The 22,562-nt window shown below is 41.0% G+C and overlaps 2 protein-coding genes across 13 annotated transcripts in view; one reads left to right on the top strand and one right to left on the bottom strand.

The window, feature by feature from the left end:
• DST (dystonin) overlaps positions 1-305 on the bottom strand; it is a 296,184-nt gene extending 295,879 nt beyond the window's left edge. For both annotated transcript variants that reach the window (XM_051614873.1, XM_051614876.1), the window contains exon 1: positions 113-305. In XM_051614873.1, coding sequence (XP_051470833.1) covers positions 113-293 — 181 coding nt within the window. In that variant the 5' untranslated portion in view covers positions 294-305. The remainder of the gene's footprint in view (positions 1-112) is intronic.
• On the top strand, positions 294-21,585 carry BEND6 (BEN domain containing 6). 11 transcript variants are annotated; one of them, XM_051614886.1, is made up of 12 exons: positions 732-832; positions 3,092-3,252; positions 9,950-10,044; positions 13,312-13,373; positions 13,483-13,707; positions 13,813-13,958; positions 14,417-14,515; positions 14,903-15,080; positions 16,711-16,928; positions 18,258-18,450; positions 18,806-18,944; positions 19,582-21,585. In XM_051614886.1, the coding sequence occupies exons 5-12, from the start codon at positions 13,512-13,514 to the stop codon at positions 19,838-19,840; spliced, it is 1,428 nt and encodes a 475-aa protein (XP_051470846.1). In that variant the 5' UTR covers positions 732-832; positions 3,092-3,252; positions 9,950-10,044; positions 13,312-13,373; positions 13,483-13,511; the 3' UTR covers positions 19,841-21,585. The 11 variants fall into 11 exon arrangements, with proteins under 11 accessions (XP_051470851.1, XP_051470846.1, XP_051470844.1 ...); XM_051614884.1 differs by lacking the exon at positions 9,950-10,044 and adding an exon at positions 4,215-4,362; XM_051614889.1 differs by lacking the exon at positions 3,092-3,252.
• The last annotated feature ends 977 nt before the right edge of the window (positions 21,586-22,562 follow it).

Below are 22,562 nucleotides of genomic sequence, written 5' to 3'. Positions count from 1 at the left end.
CTTTAAAGCCTTTGCCCAGCTCAACTGAGGCAGAGCGGCCCTCCGCCGCCAGAAACCGCGGGATGGGCCGGGGCAGCCCCCTCAGCCCTCGGGGACGAGCGGCACCTCTTACCTCGGCTCCTTGAGCGACCTGAAAAGACGGATTTGATGGGATGCCTCCCTTTCTGGAGCCTGCGGTGCCAGCAACAGAAGAATAAAATCGTAGCGATGGTCCCCAGCAGCAGCAGGAGCAAGAAGAGGGCGCACTGGATGCTGTAGGGTCTCAGCAGGACCAGGAAAGCCGCGGCAATCATGGCTCAAGCGCCCGGCTGCCCCTGTGCGTGCACGGGTCTGCGGCGAGCGGCGCGGGGGGGCCGGGCAGCGCCGGGCAGCCTCTCCCCCCGGCAGCGGGGCGGGCATCGCCGCCGGCACCGCGCTGCTGGAGCCGGCAGCCGGGCGGGAGGCGGCGGCGCGGGGGAGGAGGCGGAGAAGGGGGAGGAGGGACGGGATGAAATTCAGGCCGTGACTCAGCAGCCGCGGCCGCCGTTGCGACGGTTGCAACGGGGCTTCCCCCTCCGCACCCGCGCTCAGCTGGGACACAAGCGCGCAGCGGGCTGAGCGCCCGCGGGCACCGGGCGGGCGGGCGGGGCGGGGCGGGCGCCGCATGGCAGCCGGCGCGGGCACGGCGGGGCGGGGCGGGGCGGCGGGAGGAGGAGGCGGGAGGCGGAGGGGGCGAGGGGGGCTCCGGCAGGGGGAAGGAGCACGGCGGTACCCGCCGCCACCGCCGGGACTCGGCCGGTGACATTACGCGCTGGAGCCGCCGCGGAGGGAGGCGGAAGATGGTTGCTGCCAGGTACCGGGGAGCGGGGGAGCTGGGGGAGAGGCTTCCCTGCGCGGGCAGGGGACCCTCGTGGGGAGAGGGGCTGCCCCGCTCCCGCGGGGGGCGCGGCGTCGATCAGCCGCGCAGATCTGTGGGGTGGCGGGGAAGGGGGGGTCTGGGGCGGCTTCCCGGGCAGGCCGACCCCGGTCCTGGGCTCTGAGCGCGGCTGGTTTCGTGTCAAAGCTGCCGCAGCGCGAAGGGATTGGGAAGTGTTGGTGAGATACGTCCTGATGAGGTGATTAGGGTCCTCGTGTCATGCTGATCCGTGCTTCCGATGCCGGGATTTAGGCGACAGCTGCCTGCGGGAGAGACGGCACCAGCTTTCATCTGGGTTATGCGCCAGCGGTGCACCGGGCCGTGTGACATTTCCACACTCGCCAAGACGCTTCTTACAGGAAAGCCGCGGAGAAGTTGGCTGGTGCAAGGCTCGCTGCAGCGAAAGCTGTTCCCTAGCAATGCAGCCTCTTCCTGCAGGAATCTGCAGCGTCCTGCACCAAATCCCAGCTCCCGCCACTCTCCTGTACGGCCTTCCCGGGGCTGGTGCGTTGCACAAAATCCTGGCTTCTGCAGGTTGCTTAAGGTCAAGAGTGCATCTCTGTCACTGCTACTACATCTGCAGCTGTTACTTTCATGATACTCCATGCTTTCAAAGGCTGCCTTTGAAAATGTAGTTCCAATCTCCCTTTAACGCCTAAACACACACCAAAATAAATATATAAAAATATCATGTGCTGGAATTATATCCAGGTACTCTTTTGCAATGTGTTTGCCTGTGTTGCTGGGGAAAACTTAGGTTAATTTGAGATGAAAATTATACTCTTTTCATGTGTTTTTGATGCGAGAACATAAATCTGAGGAACGTTTCTGATAATTTATAGAAATAAGTAAAATACCTGAAAACACTGGAGTAACATTGAAATGTTACTGCTTTATCTGACTGCCATAAAACAATAGGGAAATTGATATATGCACATTTAAATTAAACTACAAGATATGCAAGCTGGAAGGACAAAGAAGGAAACATATCTGTGGTAGCTTAAGTAAGAACAGGAAAAGTTATCTCTAGAATACTAAGATTCATTTATCCTGAGCTAGTAACATTGTAACACTCTACCCTTCATGTCAGGGAAATTCATTTTCACTCAAAGAGTCTCTTGATTATGAGTTGGGGGAGCAAAGTCAAGAAAGAAAAAAAAAAATGCTGTCTTTTAGACCTATAATACTTTATTCTGGGAATTCTGTATCATTTCATACTACAGGCAAAGTAGTCTGTGGTATTACTTTGTGAAAGGGGACGTTGCTACATCGCAGCCTTTGATGTAAAGCTCTCCCTCGCTGCCCGGGAGCTGACAAACAAACGCGACAAGGTTGTGTGGCGTCATGTGGTGCAGTATCGAAATCTTCCCTAGCACCGCGGCACGCTGCAGTAAAACGGTTCTAATGCAGAATAGCTGGAGACTGAGTTATTCAAACAGTTCATGTTACCTCGATGTAACATGAAGCAAATCGGTGTGATACCCCCCCTGGCAGCACGCTGCCCTGCTGCAGTGCTTCACTGCAGTATGTGGCAGGAGCAGGAAAGTTTTTGACACCTTTTGCTCTGCACTGATTTATTGCTTCGGAACGGGAGGGTGGAGGGAATGTAGCACAGCAGTGACTGCATGGCAAATTGCAGGGAACTGAGAGGGAACAGTTATTTTCACATTGTTCTCGGGTAACGGTGCATGGAAAACGTTTGACAGGCAAATCTCTAACGTTGACTTGTTAGTTTAGGGCTTATAGCCTTTTCCTTCTAAGGCTTTGAGCTCATTGGTGTCTTGAGGATAATATTCTGCCAAAAGGATGTAATACATTTCATGACAATGGCTTAATTTTTCTTTTTTTTCAAATGCAAAAGAAAATACAGTTTAGTGCAAGAAACGCTGACACGCATGATTTTTCAGAGAGCTGCTGCTCCAGGCTTCTGAGTCAACTGTCTCACATGTATATCAAACTGCTGCTGTGGCTCACTTTATATTCATTACTACTCTGTGTTTGTTAAATACTGCAGAGCTTGGTATTGTGGTTAAACTATTACTTCCACAGTGAATAATGTTTAAGTTGCTGAAGTTATTTCACATTAGCAATAAGCAATCTATATGTTGAGTATATTTCTCCCCCCCCAAACAATAATAAAGGTAAACTAAAATAAGTTTTGTATGTATAGCATTTTTAATCTAAGCTTCTTTACAGAATGTTTTTCAGGGAAATATTCATAAATTTTAAGGAGGATAAACAGAGGAGAGAAAAGGAATGAAGAGAGAAGATTAAAACAAAACCTCTCAGCTGAGATTTGACCTCAGAAGGAGAATCCTGGAGGTGAAGCTATTTCAGAGAAGAGGAAGTAAAAGAAGGTAACAGTCTCAAGACTGTGACAAGAGTGTGTGGAATGGCAAGGCAGGTCAGAAAAAAGCTGTTGAGAGGCAGAAGCAAGTAAAAAATGGTTTTATAAGCTAAGACAACAGCCTTTGACCCTGAAATAAATGTGGTACTGCTGCCATTTGAGAGTATGTGTGATGTGGCCACACTTGTGGAAATATTACTATGTAGGAGGTAGCATCCTGCAAATGTTTGTTTTGATGGGCATCACTGTGACAAAGTCACAGGCATAGCTGAAGTTTTTGGTGGGAGGCTTGGAAGCAATACTTGAGCAATACTGAGGGAGGAGGTGGTGTTAAGTACTTGGACAGAGGGATGAGGAAAAAAAGTTCAGCTTCAGAGACCACAGAAAGAGGCAACCGGTAAACATTGGCAGTGAATAGGACAGGAGTCCTGTTTCTCTGTTTGCATTCACTCTTGAATGAAGTTGTTCACCTATTAATATTTACTACGTTGCATGAGGTGGGGGGAACAGCACGGAAATTCTGTCAAGAGTTCTGTAGTTTAATGGAATAGCTGAGCAGGAAATGTGTCGTAGCAGCAGCAGCCTTCCTGCAGGGAGACAAGGCAGCATTGACCTAAGATATTATTTCAGCCAGTCTTTCATGATAACCTATTCTGACTTAGCTGTCTTGCCCAGCAGGGCTTAAAGCAGAGATACTTTCCTCCTTTACTCTCACCCTATATGTAGAACTGAAGTACAGTCTACAGACTACTGCATGTTCCTTGATTCCAGCAACTCTTTTAAAAATAAATAAAATATCCTAGCTGAGTACCAAGGGTTAGGCTGAAAGGAGAAAAAAAAAATGCAAAGAGAAAACATTTGAGTGGAAAAGCTGTGTCTGCAGAGATCTGCTGATTTCCCCCAGTGTGAGCTGTGGGAATCAAGGACACACCACAACTCTGCAGAGACACCTCTCTACTCCTACGGATTCAGGCTTTGTGGATCTCATTTTGCAACTGTAACACTCCCTGTATCAGTGAGCTGACAGAAGAAGGTCACATGCTAGATCTGGTGATGTGGACATAAGAATTGGAGATGATGCATGATATGATTTCTGAAGAGTTGCTGAGGAAGTGGAAGGGTAAGATCATGTCTTTTCACTGGTATGTAGGTATGCTTTAAGGACTATGTTTCTACTAATTAATTATAATTCAGGAAAATATTCTGCTTAAATGACTACTTGACTGGTTAGAAGGGCTCTCTAATCAGCTAATACTTCTTAACAAAATATCTGGCTTTTTTCTAATCAAAGAGGAACCAAAGGAAATACAGGAAAAAGCAAAGAAGCAAGCAAAGTAAATACAGAAAATATCATAGTATGAGTATTATCAGCCTCATTCAATGAAATAATTTACTTTCCCCCTCAATATTCTACTTCAGAGGTTACATACTCTCCCAAGTGTACTTTCTAGCAGTTTAAGCATGATGTATGAGATGATGTTGTGGGAATTTCTGTAGATTATTAAATGTTTTAAAACACATTCTTCAGCTCAAAGAATAACAATTTCTAGCTTGATATAGGCATCACATTAAAATAAAAAAAACAACACAACCCTGTTATATGAAATTATATGTTCTAAATTGAGCAAGGTTAATTGCAAACCTTTGTTCTGCAAAACTTGTAAAAGTGTTTGCTCCATACAGTGATTTGCATGTTTGGAATGCACACTAGCATTAGTTAATTCTCACACTATCCTTGAAATTAGTTAAGTAGATACTATTATTTCAGATTCTTTGGAAAGAGAAGCTAAACTGTAAAGGTTGTTCGGTTGTTCGCCCAAGACCAAACTGTTTGATTCCAATGCTGCAGAGTAGACCCCCCCCCAGGACTGGAACATTTTACCACCTGCAGGTGTGTTAGGTGACCAGGTAAAACCAAATTCTGGCAGCTTTACATATATAGAGGTAACTGTCCTTATTTTGCAGGTTCATCAACTCACACAACTTGCATGTTTTGATTGCCTCTGTTTATTAGACTGAATGTAAATCGAATGGAGTATGAGCCATGCAGTTGGGCACTCCCAGCTTTGTGTCACTGGAAAAATGCTGGCAGGAGTTCTGTGGGCATAAATTGACTTTGCAGACAGAGAGGCTGATCTTGAGCCTAGATTGAAATACACTGCTAAAGCTCTAATGGCGCTTTTTTTTTGTTTGGTTTGCGGGTTTTTTTTCCCCAGCAGTGATATGCCCCTTTGTCCTTGGTTAAAATTTGCTCTCTGTTCATTTTTGGCAGTGTTTAACATAGCAGTTGTCAATCTGGATGTGGCCTTGCATCGTAGAGGGAATTGCACTTCATTACTATACTATGTGTATAATTTGAAGTTGTTTAAGGATTGTTTCAGACCAACATACAACACTTGTCAGGTGTATTTTATATTAATTTATAAAGTTACATTGAACTACATACACTGAAAAGACATTTAATTTTTAAAGAGGGGAAAAACAGCTCTAGTAAGGGTTGAGGTTGTTACCCTTGTAGGGAAGATGACTTTCTGTCAGTTCTTCTAAGTGCAGAACTACTTTTCATTGCAGTAACATTCTCTGGAGTAAGAGGACAATATGTATGTCTCTTGTTCTAGCACATGACCTTTAATAGTAAGGCAGATTTATTTTTTTTTAACTAGAAATCATCAAGCTCATCCCCTCCTACCAACATTCTGTGAAACCAGTGTAATGGATTAAAAGCTTTGGAGTAAAAAAGCAAGCACTGGGAGTATTAACCAGGCACTTTGGACATTAACCAGGCATGACTTCTAATCTGTCAGCACTCACCTATGACAGCCAATAAAGACATAAGAGTAGAGATAGTTAAGATGCCGCTAGATTATTAAATACTGACCACAGCTCAAAGCTGGAATTTCCTAGCTGGTATTTCACATCTGTGCTCTTAGATTGAAAGGAGGATGTCACTGCTAGTAATGCTTTGGGGCAGCACAGTGTGTCAAAAGATACAGGATAGCATATGCCCCCTTATAAAAAGACTTAAGATGCCTCAGGTCATCAGTGAATTTGTCTGAACAAGTCCCATTTGAAAGTACATTAGTTGCATCTGCAGACTATGACTGATACTTTTTCAGCCTTTTAGGAAAAGGGTATGTGACTGCTTGGGCTGTTACAGAGCAAGTGCACAGTTTTTGCACCTCAGCAGAGATTTGCATGTGGTCAAACTGTTGCCTTCTTTAGACAAAGTAAGTGAATATATCACTGGTTTTTAACCTTTATCATTTGAGAGCTGTTAAGATGTGTTGTGTTGAATTACCTAAGCCAGACCAAAATGAGGACAGCCAATTGTTAAACTCTAAAGAGCCATCCTGAACTGTTTCACCTCCCAGGCTACTTACTGCTTCTAAGAGTTTGGCTATATTAACCTGCATGGAAAGAGCTTTCATGTGACTATTAACATTTCCATAGTTAGGTATTTAATCCAGTTCAATAAATAAACTGATTTTTCTGTTCTGTATATTAATACATTTTGTTGAGGATGGCATTTGCAAATAAGCAAATCCAAGTGAATATAAGCCTTCCATCTGTCAGCTGTAAAATAGCTTTTTAATAAAGATACTAATCAGGGATATAGAATTAAGAACACTTCCTGCGTCTTGTTATTTGGCATCTTGTTATCTTAATGGGCACCCTTCACTGAGTGTGAGATTAAAAAACAGATAAATAGATGTATGTGATGTATAGGCATGCGAGGTATCTTAGCTCCTATTTAAACTCAGTTGAATCACTGGGTCCCAGAGAACAATTCACTGCCCTAAATTTGTGTGTTTAGTGCCATTTGAAGTGCCTGGTGTTAGTAACCACTGTCATGAGCCTGGAAGAGGGTGTAGGTCCTATGTGAGATATGTTCCCATCAGAAGAGGCATTAGGAGGCCAGTCCTGAAAATTTATGGTATCTGAGATTGCACTGTGCTTTTAATTTTAGGCAACTGAATTGAGCCCTAGAGCATTTGAAATAAGCTGTATTGCTCTCTAGGGAGCTTTAATTGTGTTCTAAAGGGGCTTGATGCTTATGACTGTTGGGAGTTTCTCAAGGCTGAGAAATCTCCAAAGGAAAAGCAGTTGTGATAAAAGAACTGTGGGAGATTTGTACTTCTGGAGTGGCAGCTGAAGGCCAAGCAGAATACCAGAGGACACTGGCACTAGATACCTATTTTTAGGAAGCCAAGTTGATCCCTAGATTGCCAGTAATTATGGTGTTAACTTAGATAGCTGGTGCACCAGTGACACCTAAATGTAAGCACCTTAATCTAAAACTGAATCCTGTATGGAAACCCCAGTAATGATATCATGTGCTATGTTGACATTTATGAGAAGGAATGCCTTGTTTCACTGTTGAAAAAATTATTAGTTAGAACAAAAGTTTAGTACTTCTAGACATACTAAATATGTCTAGAAATATGGCTTAATAATTCTTTATTCATCCTTTCCTGTCACTCAGTATTACAAATAGTTGGATGGATGCAAAAATCAGAGCTTTTTCAAATAATCTTTCAAGCTTTTGATTTAAGCCACAGTCCTAAAAAGGTATTAATGTTATTTTATAGAACTTCTAGGTTGCTGAAATTCACAGCTTGGAGGGCACTAGTGTAAAAAACAATAATGGCTTCACAAATTCCTTGGATCATTCAAATGGATTTTAGGATGTTGGACAAGGTGTGGGCCAAATGCTGTGTGTAATCCTGTGGACTGTAAATGCTGCTGATACTTTGAAGTCAATGAGATGATCTGTGTAAGTAAGGCCACAAGATGTTGCTTTACCATGAACAGCATCACTTAAGAAAGTTTCTCAGATTATTTCATAGCTTGTCACACCAGGATAGCAATTTACAGCCAGGAAGTGAGCAGTTTGGGATCAGTAATAAAAATCATGTCACTCTATCCTTCCTGTGGAAGATAAGTGGGATCATTTCTGTGCATTTAAAGTCTTGAAAGTAATGTTCTGATAGATGCTCCCCTGGATTTCCATCTGAATTTGGAACACAGCAATACTGATGATTCTGGAAAATCTGTACTCTGTTTCTCAGCTGAGAGCAGCAGATTTGTGCTTTTAACACATATTTCCCCATGAAATGACTAAGATATCACACTGTAAATCTTCGGAGCAGTAACAACACTTCTGCATTCTTCCAACAGGGCCTAATTCCACTGAAATCATTAGTCAGTCTTAGAATGGTTTCAAGGGAATAAGATTAGAACCCACAGCAGGGCATGTAACACATTTAAATATGGTAATGTTTTTCAGACAAATTTGTTACAGAAAACTGGGAATTTTGAGACATTATTGTAGCTTGAGATTTCTACACCAACATTGTATTTAGTGTCCTGACAAGTTCAATGCAAAATGCCATAGTCAAAGTAACACAAATCAAATCTGTGACTACCACTCATTATACTGACTTGGAAATAAATAGTTTGAGTTAGATAGATGAATTTCTAACTCAGTAAAGGTTGACTTTTTTTCCAAGGAAAACTGGGATTATTGAAGGTTAGACAATATAAACTGTTAGTACTTTATAATGAATCCGTGTTGCATGGTTATGGTACAGTTTTGCTGAAATCAGTGGCAAAGCCCTATTTTAAGATACAGCAGAATCAAACTGATTGAGTGGGCCTGCAATCTCATGTAAATTTGTAATACTCTACACCACGTTTACTGAAAGGAAAGGGAAATAATGATCTCAGCATGCCATCTGCCAACTCTCCGGCTGAATGGAACAGACTATGTCAGTCAAAGGGTGAGATATGTCTTTAAATTACTTGTGTGGTTTTGGTTTTTCGTTCTGTCTTTTTGGGTTGCATAGTAACAATATTCTGTATGCAAATTTGTAGCATCTGTGCAGAATGCAAGGTGTTAACATGTTTGTAAAAATTAAGAGTCCAATTAATCTTTCCTCTGCAGAGCTTTAAAATTAAATGGCTCCTTTCTTTTTGTTTTACCCCTTCTACTGTTTTTTAGAAAAAGTAAAGACAGATTTGTGTCTTAGAACAGTGATAGATCATAAATTTGCCTGTTAGACTTCTCAAATAAGTACCTAGTGTTTTCAAATGGAGAATATAGCAGAATTAAGTAATTTGCAAAACATAAGTGGCTTTCAAAGGTCATATAATTCTGTCTCTGTGGTTAGTAGCTGCACACAGGGTAATGTCTGTGAATGATTATATATCTTCCAGTTAAACCACTGAACAAAGCCCTCAGTGTCAAAAATCTTACTTGATGGCTTGCAGAACTGCATAAGAAAGATTTAAAATAGAGAACTAGATAAATTTTAAAAGACTTCATACTTCATCCTCTTGGCTCCCTATAGCGAAGGTCTATTGGAATATATTCTACAGCTTAAAAAATAGAAAAAGCTAATATAGGATGGATTAGACCAAGCCAGCTTCTATACAGTGACATACCTACCCCTATATAGTCACTAAATAGTCAGCAGAGAGAAATAGGCTCTCCCAGACAGTAAGTAATCTGCTCTCTTTTACACACGTCTTAGGGTGAGATGAATCACCTCTCTCTGTGGTGAGTGAGCCAAAAAATGGCTAGACAACCTCTCACTTTTAAAGCAGTTAAAGTTCGATAACATTAATCCCATTTCCTAAGATATATTTTTTCCTAATGATACACTATATTTTGCCTTTGATCTGCTTTGGCAAATAAAACATTTTAGAGGGAGGAATCTGCAAGCAGTCCTGACTCAGACCAAGTTCACACTGACTCCAGTGGGAGAAAAGGGTGAGAAAACACTACAGGACTTCTCTTCTAGTAAGTGAAATATTCAACTGTTCCTTTTCCTCATTAGAGACATTTTGTTCTACCTTTCCATTCGTTTTAATCACTGGCTAGAGATGATCCTGGCAGACAGTTAGGTATTATCCCCAGGGCCCATGGATTGTCACAATAAATTCTGTGAAAAGACATAGTTTGATTAATGTCTACTGCAGAAGCTGAAGCCATAGCTCCATAACAGAAAAATACTAGCACTCTACTATTGCACTCTGGTCCTTTTATTTGGCAATGTAATAGTTTTGTCATTTTATTTGTAATGCAAGCAGCTGAGCTGTCGCCCAGCAGAACCGCAGCAGAGGAGAGGTGACCTGGCCAGCCTCTGCTGCTGCCCCACAACTGCTTTTCTGCCTTGGTCCCTTCAAACAGGGAGGAGCAGGGCTGAGCACAAGCCTTGGAAAGCTGCTGAGAGGCTTTCAGGCTCCAGCCAGGAGCTGAAGAAATGCATCAACCCCATTCCTCCTTTAATGGCTCTTTGTGAAATCCAGTGCATATTTTTCTCACCATCCTATGAAGCTTATATTTTAACTTGGCAGCTGTTAAGACTCTTGGTAAAATCAGTTTAGCTGTTTACTAGTACATCCTCCCACCACAGGCAAGAATTCTGACAGCTCAAAAGAGCTTTATAGATAATGTAAACAAATTGCTGAGTGCTTGAGTCCTGCCATGATCGTGGTAGAAATTGTCCCTTGCTTTGAGTGATGGGATGGATTTTTGTGGATCCAGGTGCTGATGTGATCCACTGATGTGGATCCAGGTGTGGTGTGAAAACTAGCCCTGTGCTTCACGGAGTCTACCAGTGGCACCAGGCTGCTCTTGTGGGCTCCAAGCATCCAAAAGTCCATGTGTCAATTGACTACATTATGCAAATCTGATACCTTCCCAAAGCTGCTTCCCAAAGCTACTGATGTGCTAGGCCAGCACAGCGTGTATGTGAATAGCCCCAGTGGTGAGAGGAATCATCCCTTCCCCTCCCTGCTCTGAACAGCCTGCCTATTCAGTACGTCCCTGGAAATCCCAGGCTGGCTTGCTAACCCTACACAAGTGCAGACTGCAAGCATGTCCCATGGCTCAGAATATTTGTCTCAATACAACATGAGACAACATAAAAACTGTTAGAGGACTACAGGGAAACATTAGAAAAATACAGGAGCCAGTCAGTCGGGTGTTAATCTTAGCACACTGACAGTTCTGGCTTTGCTGCAATTCTGCTGACTTTATGTGGGCTTAGGAGGGTAATGAAGTAGGTCACAACTGCCAAGGGCCAAGGAGAGAAAGCTCAAAGTACTTCATTTGAGAATGGAAGAACTCAGTGATGGGGACTGTTGTCCTGGGTTGATCAGGGTAGAAGTTAACATCTTCGTGATGGATGAGAAATATTAAGCTAACTGGGGCATATACTCAAAAGCAGTTTGAGGAAGAAGGAAAACCACTGATGGTCAATGTGATTGCATGCATGGGCTGTTTTAAATTGTTGAATGATCCCTTTCTGTAATGTGAGAATCCACTCGGCATGGATCAGTGGCAGAATGAGGCCTCTGGTGATTCACAGACATTCAGGCAGCTTCCTCTCCAGAATTTACATGGGATGGTTGTTTTCTCGTCTTTCTAACTTGCTTTACAGAAAATTAATGTGAATTCTTGCAAACAGTCTCCTTTCTTCAGCAGGGCAGTGCTTAACAAACCCACTGCTATCACACTCAACACATTCTGCATAAAAGCATTATTTAATATGCTTTTTAATGTCAATTTATTTTGCTGCTTGCCTAATTGTATCAGGAATCGTTGACAGGAGCGTAGCTGTCTTTTGCAAATTAACTGATTCACCCCTGTGTGAAAAACCAGGTCTTTTGAGGCGTAGCACAGACATGGTGAACAGTGGTGAACTGGTCTTCTGCAAACTAATTGACATTGCTTCTTAGAGTGCTGCAGCCAGATTTTCTCACTTTGACATAATAGCTCCATGTAATTCTCTTTTCTTAGCTCTGAGTTACCTTTCTGACAGCCCCTGCATGAGGTATTAGATTTGCTTCTGACTGATTGAGGCCAAGTAAACCACAAATCACACTGTCACATCTGGGAATTCATAAGTTTGCAGCTTTGTAACATTACCTCTATGAACTGACAGGCCAAACTGTATGTCTGCTGGAAAGAAGACCAAGGTGTGACAAAATCAGAGTTTCTATTTATTGTTTTTATCTGATTTAATAATTTTAAAGTAGATGGTATCTTCTCTAATGGAAGCACTTGAACCAGTTACATTTCTAGTAGAGTTTAATAGAACCACAGAATGTTAGAATGGTTTCAGTTAGAAGGATCCTTAAAGATCAGCTAGTTCCAACCCCCCTGCATGGGCAGGGACACCTCCCACCTAGACCAGGTTGCTCAAAGCCCCATCCAACCTGGCTTTGAACATTTCCAGGGAGGGGGCATCCACAACTTCCCCAGGGCAACTTGTTTCATTGTCTCATTGCCCTCACAGTAAAGAATTTCTTCCTAATATCTAATCTGAATCTCACCTATCTCATCTCTTAAAAGTTGCCTCTTGCCCTGTCACTGCATGCCCTTTTAAAAAGTGCCTCCTCAGCTTTTTTGTAGGCCCCTTTCAGGTACTGGAAGGCTCAGCTTAATTTGAAAAATAAAGCCGAAATTATTTCTTGTTTCCCTCTCCCAGTGCAGAATGTCAGTGCTTTAAAAAGCCCAGCAATTTTACTTTGCCCTAAAAATATTGTTTATGTAAGCAAAGGATTTAACTGTGTATTTGTGTCTGGGTTCTCCTTGTTGCTGTTATTCTTCATGAAGCAGCCTAGCTCTCTTCCAGTCCTTGGCCTGTCATTTCTATTTTACATCAAGTTTTTCACTGCCAGAATGTGTCATACCTCATCCAGTCATTTGTCCTGGGTTGTTCTACATTGGTTTTTCATTGCTGCAATTGTACATCTTGTTGTCCATGAGATGATTAATACAACCCTGGCATTCATACCTGCCTTGAAATAGCATGTAGGGCTAATATATTCCCTCACTCAAGGGAACATTATCACACATGTTTAGCCAGAGGCTGGACTGAAAACTTCTGTTGGGGCAAATGTAGTAGTAATAGAGATCCTGGGCAGAAGATTAGATTGATCAGGCATGATATTAATAAGGAAGCAAGGGGTCTTGTGAGTGAAAGCTGTTCTTTATGCATAGTTTTTGAGCCAACTGTCTGATGTACATGTCTTGAGCAGACCATCTCCCATCTTTCAGGGAAGGAAGAGCACCCTGCTTGGCCAGTTTTCATCTCCTTATCCAGCACATTTTTATATAAGGTAATTACCCAAATCCAGGAATAGGAGAGTTATTTGGGGCTTTTTAAGGTATTGTAACATTCCTGTGGCATGACATGGTAACAGCTATTTTTCCTATGACATCCTGCAGGCAGTGTGTGACAGGAAAACCACTTAACAATGAAAAAATTCACACTGTTTGATTTTGTTAATGATAATTCACTGCAAATTGGAGAAACTTCATGGATACAGGACCTTCCCAGTGATGACAATGAACTAGAAAGACTTCTGAAACCAAATGAGCATGTACTAGTAAACTGGCCTGTGGGAGAAAGAAAGACAGAAAAGCACCTGGTGAAAGTTGTGTACATGAGTGGTGAGTGCAGTTCCAGAGCATTTGTCTGATAAGAAATTTTATTCTAGTTCTAAAGTATTGCAACCTGATTTTCTGTGCTTTTGCCTTTATTTCCCATCACTTCAGATGACCCCCAGGAGCTGGTGGAAATGATGCAAAAGATATTACGAGCAGATGAAATTACAAACATACAAGTCCTTGGAAAAGGCAAGAGGAAAAGGATAGAAATGATATTCTCAGAGAGTGAAGACAGTGACCTGGATAAAGAACAGGTAAGTTTCTGTGCCTGGTATTGGTAGGCCCATACTGGAATGAAACAGACCATAGCTATTGATTCTTCAAAATATAATACACAAAATATGTATGGTAAAGGTAGGAATGCAAGCTTAACATGGTAGCTTAGCACAATAACCTGTCAGGTAGTTAGGCAAATAGATTTTGTCCTTAGCTATTTAAAGAGAGAAGATTTGAATGCTCTATAGCTCCACTACATTTTCTACCATAAGACAGAAATCTGACTACTGCATAAGGAAGGGACCAGGTTTTCTGAGCTTTGCATTGTACTGAGATCTGCAGTGACAAAATGTGGGGAAGAAAACATAACTCTTAACAAAAAACTATAACCGTATTTCCAAAAGTACTGGCCAAGAATGTCAAGTGCACAGTGAATAAATACTGTAATTAAAGGCTCTGTAGGAATGGAAAGGCACTATTAAGCTCTTGTTTACAGGGGAAGATGATGAGGCATGTAAAAAGAAAGAAATCATTGCAGGCATCAGCTCCTGCCAACATCCTGAGTCAACTTGAAACATCTTTAATTAACAAACAGGTAAACATCTCATCTTCAGCAATTTTAATGTATTGAGCAAAAATAAACTGAAACATACTTGTTTAGAGGGGCATAAGTTTTAGTGAAGTTAATGGTTCCAAAATACACTACCTCAGAAAATTGGTGAATGGACAACAGAGAGAGAAGTACCTAAGGGTTATGTATCACCTGCACATTTCATTTTTAATTCCAACAGGAATGGTAATACCTGTGTTCAGTAACAGCTATTATTAAAATGCACTGAGTCTGTTTATAGATTCTGTGCACAAAAAGAATATTCTGAATTAGCCAGATATTTTAATGTAAGTTTTAATGCTTTAATTTTGTATTGTTATTGCTCTAGATAGCACATTTTGTTTATTTTGTTGTTGTTGGTTTTTCTTTCAGAGAGAAACATATTCAGGAAGCAACTTTCTGTACAGTGAAAGTAGCAGTGATGATGAAGAGCCTTTATTTCAACTATCCAAGGTAGAACTGTGTGCCAAAATAAAAAGTCTCAAGAGGAAGCTGACAGATACCAGGAGAGAAAACTGCCGCCTAAGACAGGCCCTGGTGATGCTTCAAGGTAAAGTCAGAAGTATTCTGATGAAGAGGAAAGCCTGAAGGTCATGAAAAGTTTGATTTATAAGAGGCCATTTGGATGGAAATTATGGATGCTAAAGCACCTGACATGACCAAGGCCTACCATTAGCATCAAAGTCTTTGATACATGGCAACATTTAATTCCAGCAGCACTTACAAAGAACTGTCTTACATGGAGGCCATGCAATCATAGAGTTAGAAATGGGAAAATCTATCTAAATCCTGTCAGTGATTCCCAGGAGAACCTTTCTGTATGCTCTGTGTAACCATCAGCTAAGCTCAAATACTCCACTGACCAGTTCAACTAATCTTATTTTTGAAGTTATTCTTGATCTACTAAAATGTCTTTATTCTGGAATGACGTAATTAGTGTAGTAGTACTTCATTATTTATAATCTGAGTTAGTTCCAGGTACAACAAATGTAATCTCTTCCCAGAGGTGAACCAGTGTATTCTTTTATAAATTAATCCATTATCTCTGATCACCTCTGAAGCCCCTCCTACTTCTCTCTCTTCCTTACTCTGAGGCAGCCAAGATTGAATTCAAAATTTCAAAACATGAGTGAATGAATAAGGTTTAAAGAGGGTTTGCTGCTTCTGGCCAGCTACCTCATAGCATCCCTACACAACCTTATATCCCTTTTTTAATTGCCATATGATTTTGCATGTGCTTATCAGTTCCACTGTCCACCTGATATTGTTCCGTATGTTATTAATCTTGATTTGAGTAATTAATTTCCACTTTTCTGAATATTACTTTAAAACATTTTGTTTGTGTCTGACAACTTTTCTTACACATTTAGGTCCATTTGCCTTACATCTTAAGTATTTTTCTAGCAATTCACTGGTTCTGTATCTTGCTGGTTCTTCCAGCTCTTGCATCCTTTTTGCTCTGCTAAATTAGTGCTGGAATAGGTTGCCCAGGGAAGTTGTGGAAGTCCCCTCCCTGGAGATGTTCAAGGTCAGGTTGGATGAGGCTTTGTGCAGTCTGGTCTAGTGGGCGGTGTTCCTGCTCTTAACAGGGAGGTTGGAACTTGATGATCTTTAAGGTCCCTTCCAACTTTAACCATTCTATCATTCTGTGATTCTATGAATTGATTCTTAATGGACTCAGTAAAAGTTTATATTTGAAAATAAATATTACTTGGAGAAAGCTATTTGAAATATATACTCTGTAGATTAAAAAAGAAGGAAAAATATGCAGTCTATTTAACTTCATTGAAGCAAAAAAAATAATAAAAATCAGACATAACATAACTTAGCCCATACTCAACAGCTTTATAGACTCATAGAGACTTTGAGATAGAACAAAGAAAAAAGAGACATAGCCAGCTTAGTGCCTTGATAGGCATAAACTAATGATTCCTCTTAGCCTTCCTGAGAACTGATCTATCTTATTCTAAAAACAGAGGCCAGATTTTTGTGGGTGGGAACAGCAGAATGGCAGGAAAAGCTTTAAGAGAATAGAAAAAAGTATGTTAAAGCATTTTTGCTGACTACTTTTAACTCTTTTGCAGTATGACAGGCATCTTATTACAAAAATATACATCGTTACCGAATTTGAGTCTGAAAGCTTCAATTACTTTTACCCACCACTTTCCACTTGATTTCAGTGTTGCCACAGGCAGTCACCCATTTTGAGGAACTTGTAGGGATGGCTGAAGCACTGCTGAAAGGGGGAGTGACATCCTCTGCGTCCAGTCTGCATCCACATGCTGTTTGGAAAGCATCTAACAACCCGTTAGCAGATTCATATGTGGCTGTGCATAGTAATTCCAGCTCACCAATAACTTTGAATGTGGAAGATGAGGAGCAACAGGCTGAAAAACAGGTCAGTTAAAAGACAACTTTAGACATAACACTTAAAACTTTATACAGTACAAGCTTTACTGTTACAAATATAAAAAATAACCATCAGTAAAAATAATTTTATTATCATTCGGTTGATGATGTGACTAATGAGCTCCTTTTGTGCAGAAGGTTCTTTCCCTGTGAAACACTGGGCTTAATTAACTGTGCTGAATTAAGAATACTCTCAAACTCACTTTGGTTTCAGTGGCTTTGCATATCTCTGGCTAAGGGCACAATACTCATGCATGAGGGAAATACTGAGATCCAGGGACAACTTTCAGCCTTTGAATGCCAAAGGGGAATAGTAGTGTTTCAGAGATAATCTTAGAAAAATACCAGCAGTCTGTTTAAACTGTTAATAAGCAGATGCAGAATGCTATGTTTCTGTTTTTGTTCCATGTTCCATGGATGGATGGCTGGATGGATGGATAACTTGGTAAAGATGTTCCCCTATTCTGTGTAATTATAACAGAGCATAACTGAGAAATCTCAGGCACAGAGGCTGTACATGAAAAATACAAAGACCCAAGCAAAAGAATAATTCTAGCTTCTGCATTGACAAAATGCATAAACATTCTTATGCCCTGGGACGTGCCAGTCAATGAAACCATTCTTGTGTATTGTCATGGGGTCCTAAAAACCAAAGAAATCTATTAAGAATGATCATGCTATATTTTCACTGAATATTTCAATACACAAAACTACACAAAATTCGACCTAACTTCTCCAAAGAAATAAAAAGACATGAGTTTGTAAGCAACCAAGCCTAACTTAATAGAGGTAGCTCCAAATTGCCCATCAGGAAATTTCAAATACTTAGGCTGTACAACTGCTGTGTGTAGAAGTCACTCTCAAAGCCCAGGACCAGATGTCACAGTTCTTAGGGCATGTCTGCTTGGAGGCAGGAATATTAGTTTGGGCATAGTGCCATGCTCCCCGAGGCTGCACAGAATCCATGCCAGAACTGGACCACAGCCAGCCTGCATGGAGTGCAAGCAGAAGGATGCAGATGTCTGAACGTGTCCTGTTTCTGCTAGCGAGTAATAAGGATCACTTGATGGTTTGCAAGGACAGATGGGGTCCTTAGTCTGCCCCTCACTTGCTTCTGGAAAAAAATAAAATCAACCTGCACATACAGTTGCAAGTGTTGAATGGTTTGCAAGGTTAGTGTAGATCTCAAGCACACAGTTGGCAGAGATTACTTTTGAAATTGTGTTTTTTTAAAAAATAATGTATTTTCAGAGGTAATACTATATAATATCTCTAGAGAACTACAATAGTTATGTCTATGACCAATTTTGTTTTCCAGTTCAAGATCGAAAAGTGGCAGATTGCACTTTGTAACAAGAGCAAACCTCAGAAGTTTATAAATGATTTGATGCAAGCACTTTATACACATGAATACATGGCTACACACAGCCTGACAGGTGCAAAGTCCTCCTCTTCAAAGGATAAAGCAGCAAAACCAGCTATGAATCAAAATGAAGTTCAGGAAATCATAGGTGATGACTTGTTAACATTATTCGATGTGGCACTGCTGTGAGAGAGGGCTTTCTCTGAGGGAGGGGCTGTAATGCTTAACAGCTGGTCTGCTCAGGTGATGTGCTGTTTTGTATTTCCTTCTTCAGCTGCATACTTTTTTAACCCATCTGTTACAAATACTGTCACTGACAATGAGGCCCAGCAATATGGAAGAGCTGCTGTATGCACAATTTAAGAAGTAGTGAGTGAAGACAGCAAACTAACTAGAGCTGAAGTAGCTGGAAATTTCAAAGATGGAATAAATGCATTTTAGATCATACACATGTGGTTTCCCTAACTTGGAGGCCTCATATATATAATAATTTTATTTTACAGGAATCACAAAACAGTTATTTCCAAACACAGATGATGCCTTAATTAGGCGAATGATGGGACAAAAACTGAACAATTGCACCAAGAAGCCAATTTTAAGCAAAGACCTTAACTCAGGTGCTTTCCAGAAGAATAGCTTTTGGTAAGTCTGAAGAAAAACATAATAGCCTGCAATGTGTAATTCCATATATTACCCTTTAGTAACAAAATCTAAAAGCAATCTTAAAATTACCATGAAGATACGTGTTCATATATGCATATGAAGTTACTTTCATCAAAATTTCTGGTTTAGATTTGGTGTTACTTACTTTATTATTCTCTGTAGACCCTCCAGAGACCAGACAATTCCATTTTCATGTCACCTGTTGTGCCTCAGCTAACCCAGAAGTAAATGATAGAAGTACTGTAGGAAAGCAAAATGAGTTATAGAATTAGCTACATTCTTTTAGTGCCAGAAGAGTCTAAATTATTTGGGCAGAGGAATTCTTATATAATATTTTGCTTACTATGGGTCTTACATTCCTTGCCTACCTACTCTGCCTTTCCCCAGAATACGGTTACAATTCAAAAGAAGGAATTCTGAGTTAAATCCAACGACACAGACAAGTCACCATCTCAGAACTACTGGGCTGACGCGAAATAAGAAAAAGGAGAATGTGTCAATGAAGAAAATTAGTTAACTAGCTAATAAGCCAAACCTACTGCTCAGAAACCAAGAACAGTAGTAATTGTATATTTCATGTTAATATCTCAAGCTTAGTTATAAATTGTCTTAACAGTGGTTCAACAGCTGCTCCTCAGGGCATCATCCCTTCAGCCATGCCTCCCAGCACCCAAGACCAGCAGGATGATGATTCACCAGCTGCTAATGCACTATTTCAGCAGAGTGACAGCTGTCTGACTCGCACCACACAAGATCAGCAGGAGTGTTTCAAACCCACTTCTTCTAAGGTGGAGTCTCATCTTGCCAGAAGCTCACCAGCACCCTCTCCCAACCAGGGCTGCGGACAGAATATCAGGAATTCAGACAAGGAATAACAGAAGGTACTTTGTACCAGCTCAAATTCTCAACCGAGATTAAGGAATAGTATAAAATAAAAAAAAGATAATATCTAAATGGGCGTAGCAACAGTGGACAGAGATACAGCAAGCAGAATAGAAGACAGAACCATTTTTGCAAACAATATAAAATCCTACAGCCTAGAAAACAATGAAGGTATATTAATATATTTGGCTTTACGGTATTATTAAATATATGCATGTTATGCAGTAATTCAAAAAATATAAACTTGTTTTGAAGAATATAAGAAGAGTTCTCCTTAGTTAGGAAAAAGCCATTACTTTAAGTAATACCAAAAGAATGTGTAAGAGGAACCTTAATCCCCTTGCTTTCACCTTGACAGCTGATGGAAAAACACTTGACTGATCACAGAAAGCTATTGCATATTAATACAAAAAAAAGAGAGAGAGGTATGAAAAGAGAGCAGAAAGATTTCCTGATGAAATAAAGACCATGACCAGCACAGGGTTAGAAAGCACAGGGCTGCATGAGCAGAGAAGAAATAAGTATTTAAGGATGCTGTTAATTTGGAAAGAAGAAAACATTCTTAGGGCAATGAAACTTCAGCTCTCAAAATGTGTGCAGAAAGAAGCAGCTTATTTTTAACCTCTGAAAGTTGGAAAGGCAATTAAAGAAGCCCTGTTCCCTCTTAGCTCAGGGAAGAGTCCTCCAGGATGCCCTCTTTGGTTCTGGAGGCCAGGGCTTCTCTCAGGCAATCTGCTGCTGGTACTCTGCTGGTTTGGCAGCTTTCACTCTCCTTCTGTGTGAACATCATGTCCATAGGATAAGAGCACCAAGTCCCTCCAGTTGGGAAATGGAGGACAGCCTCTTGGCAGAGATGCCAGCCTCTGTGGTTTGATTTTGGCATGCTACCTCTTGCTTAGAGAGAGGGTGGACAAGAAGAGCATTCGTCATGGGATTAGGACCAGAAAAATCCCAGCAACTGGGTAGTTCCTCTTGAGATCTGACACCACTTGTCCAAGGAACAGCTGAAAGTCATACTGTAACTGCCTGAGGAGAAGGGTATGTATATATTTTTCCTCATGGACTGATTCCAGGTCTACAGTGTGCCTGTAGCATGGGAAGGAGAGAACGCTTGGATTATAGCTTTTGTTCTTCAGTGTACTTCTCCCAGAACAGAAAGTACTAATAGTTAAATCTATTTCATACATGGCAAGCAAGCAACTAAGGAAGCAAAATTTAAAAAAACCAAAACCAACCAACCAACAAAAAACCCAAACAAACAAACAAGAATCCACAACATGAAGCTGAAGAAATACAGCTTGATTTGAGGATTTCTAGAACCCAGGAGATATCAATTATAGAAATAAATTAGAAGTAGTATTAGGGTGAATGCTGGAGAAAAAAATCTGAATAGAAGGTTAGCAGCTAAATACCTTGAAAGGGGAGTGCTGCAAACCTAACTACTACAACAATGCACTAATGCACTGTGGAGAAGACTTGTGTGGGCTGGCATATGAGTCAAGTGATCTGCTAGCATTTTTCATCTCTCATGTCTTATCAATTTCTTGAAGACAGGATCAGGATGAAAGCAGGTATGAAATATGATGGAAGTTCCATGTCATATTATCTAACCACCATTCTACAATGTAACAAAGGGATGTTTGCTATTATGTACATTTTGTATATGTAATTGTATGTACAGCATATAAGAATGTATATAGTTAATAATATTTTTGAAACAACTTTCTATCAAATAAAATGAAACATTACTATGTCTTGGTTCTATTTTATCATCCTTGCTGCATTCCAGGCCTTTTCTTACATCAGCCTCTGTTGTACCCACTAACATGTAAAGTTGCTTTTTTTTCTCCTCTTGCTCACTTTATTATTTTTTTTTTCTCTCTCTTTTTCCTTAGTAACTGTTCTGAAGCCAGCTTCTGTAAAACAAGGGCTCTCTAACGTTCAGGTTGTCACAGCTGAGACTGCACAGCTGCAGTGGTTTAGCTATTTGGGAGGTGTAGAAGCACTTGGGCAGGTACATGGAGCCAAGGATGGGCAGCTGCTCTCCCTGCAGCTGGTGCAGCGCTGCAGAGCACGCTGTAACGTGCTTTTCTATTCTGCTGACTTGGTAAGTTGGCAAAGGAAAACCAAGGGGGCTGGCAGCTCACCACAAAGAGTCAAGAGGATTTTCAAGGGAGGGTGAAGGGCCTGCTCCCAGGCATGGGCTAGGAAGAGAGATGGGTGCTCTGGACAAAAAGGATGACATGGAGAAGTAGTTTTGTTTTATCAGAGGGTAAAGAGGAAGCAAGCTGCAAAAAGATGGTTTGTTTCTCTCCTTAAGTATAGGACTGATGTTATCCCATTGGATAAAAGACAATAAATAGCTTTTACACAACTACACATTTCACAGAAAGGTCAACTCCTTGTACTAATACCAAAAAGGAAGAAAATACAAGTAGTTTTCCAAAGCTACCCTTACAAATTCTGAGAACACAGAATACATAGAATAGTCTAATTGTTTTGGTTGGAAAAGATGATCAAGTCCAACTGCTAACCTAAAACACTGCCATGTCTACCACTAACCCATGTCCCTAAGCAACACATCTACACATCTCTTAAACGGCTCCAGGGACAATGACTCCTCCACTTCCCTGGGCAGCCTGTTCCAGCACTTGACAACACTTTGAGTGAATAAATTTTTCCTAACATCTCACCTAAACCTCCTCTGGCACAACT

This window comes from Apus apus, chromosome 3 (assembly GCF_020740795.1).
Source record: "Apus apus isolate bApuApu2 chromosome 3, bApuApu2.pri.cur, whole genome shotgun sequence".
Classification (NCBI taxonomy): Eukaryota; Metazoa; Chordata; class Aves; order Apodiformes; family Apodidae; genus Apus; species Apus apus.
The sequence above is the reverse complement of the archived record's forward strand: the minus strand, read 5'-3'. Positions and strand labels throughout refer to the sequence as shown.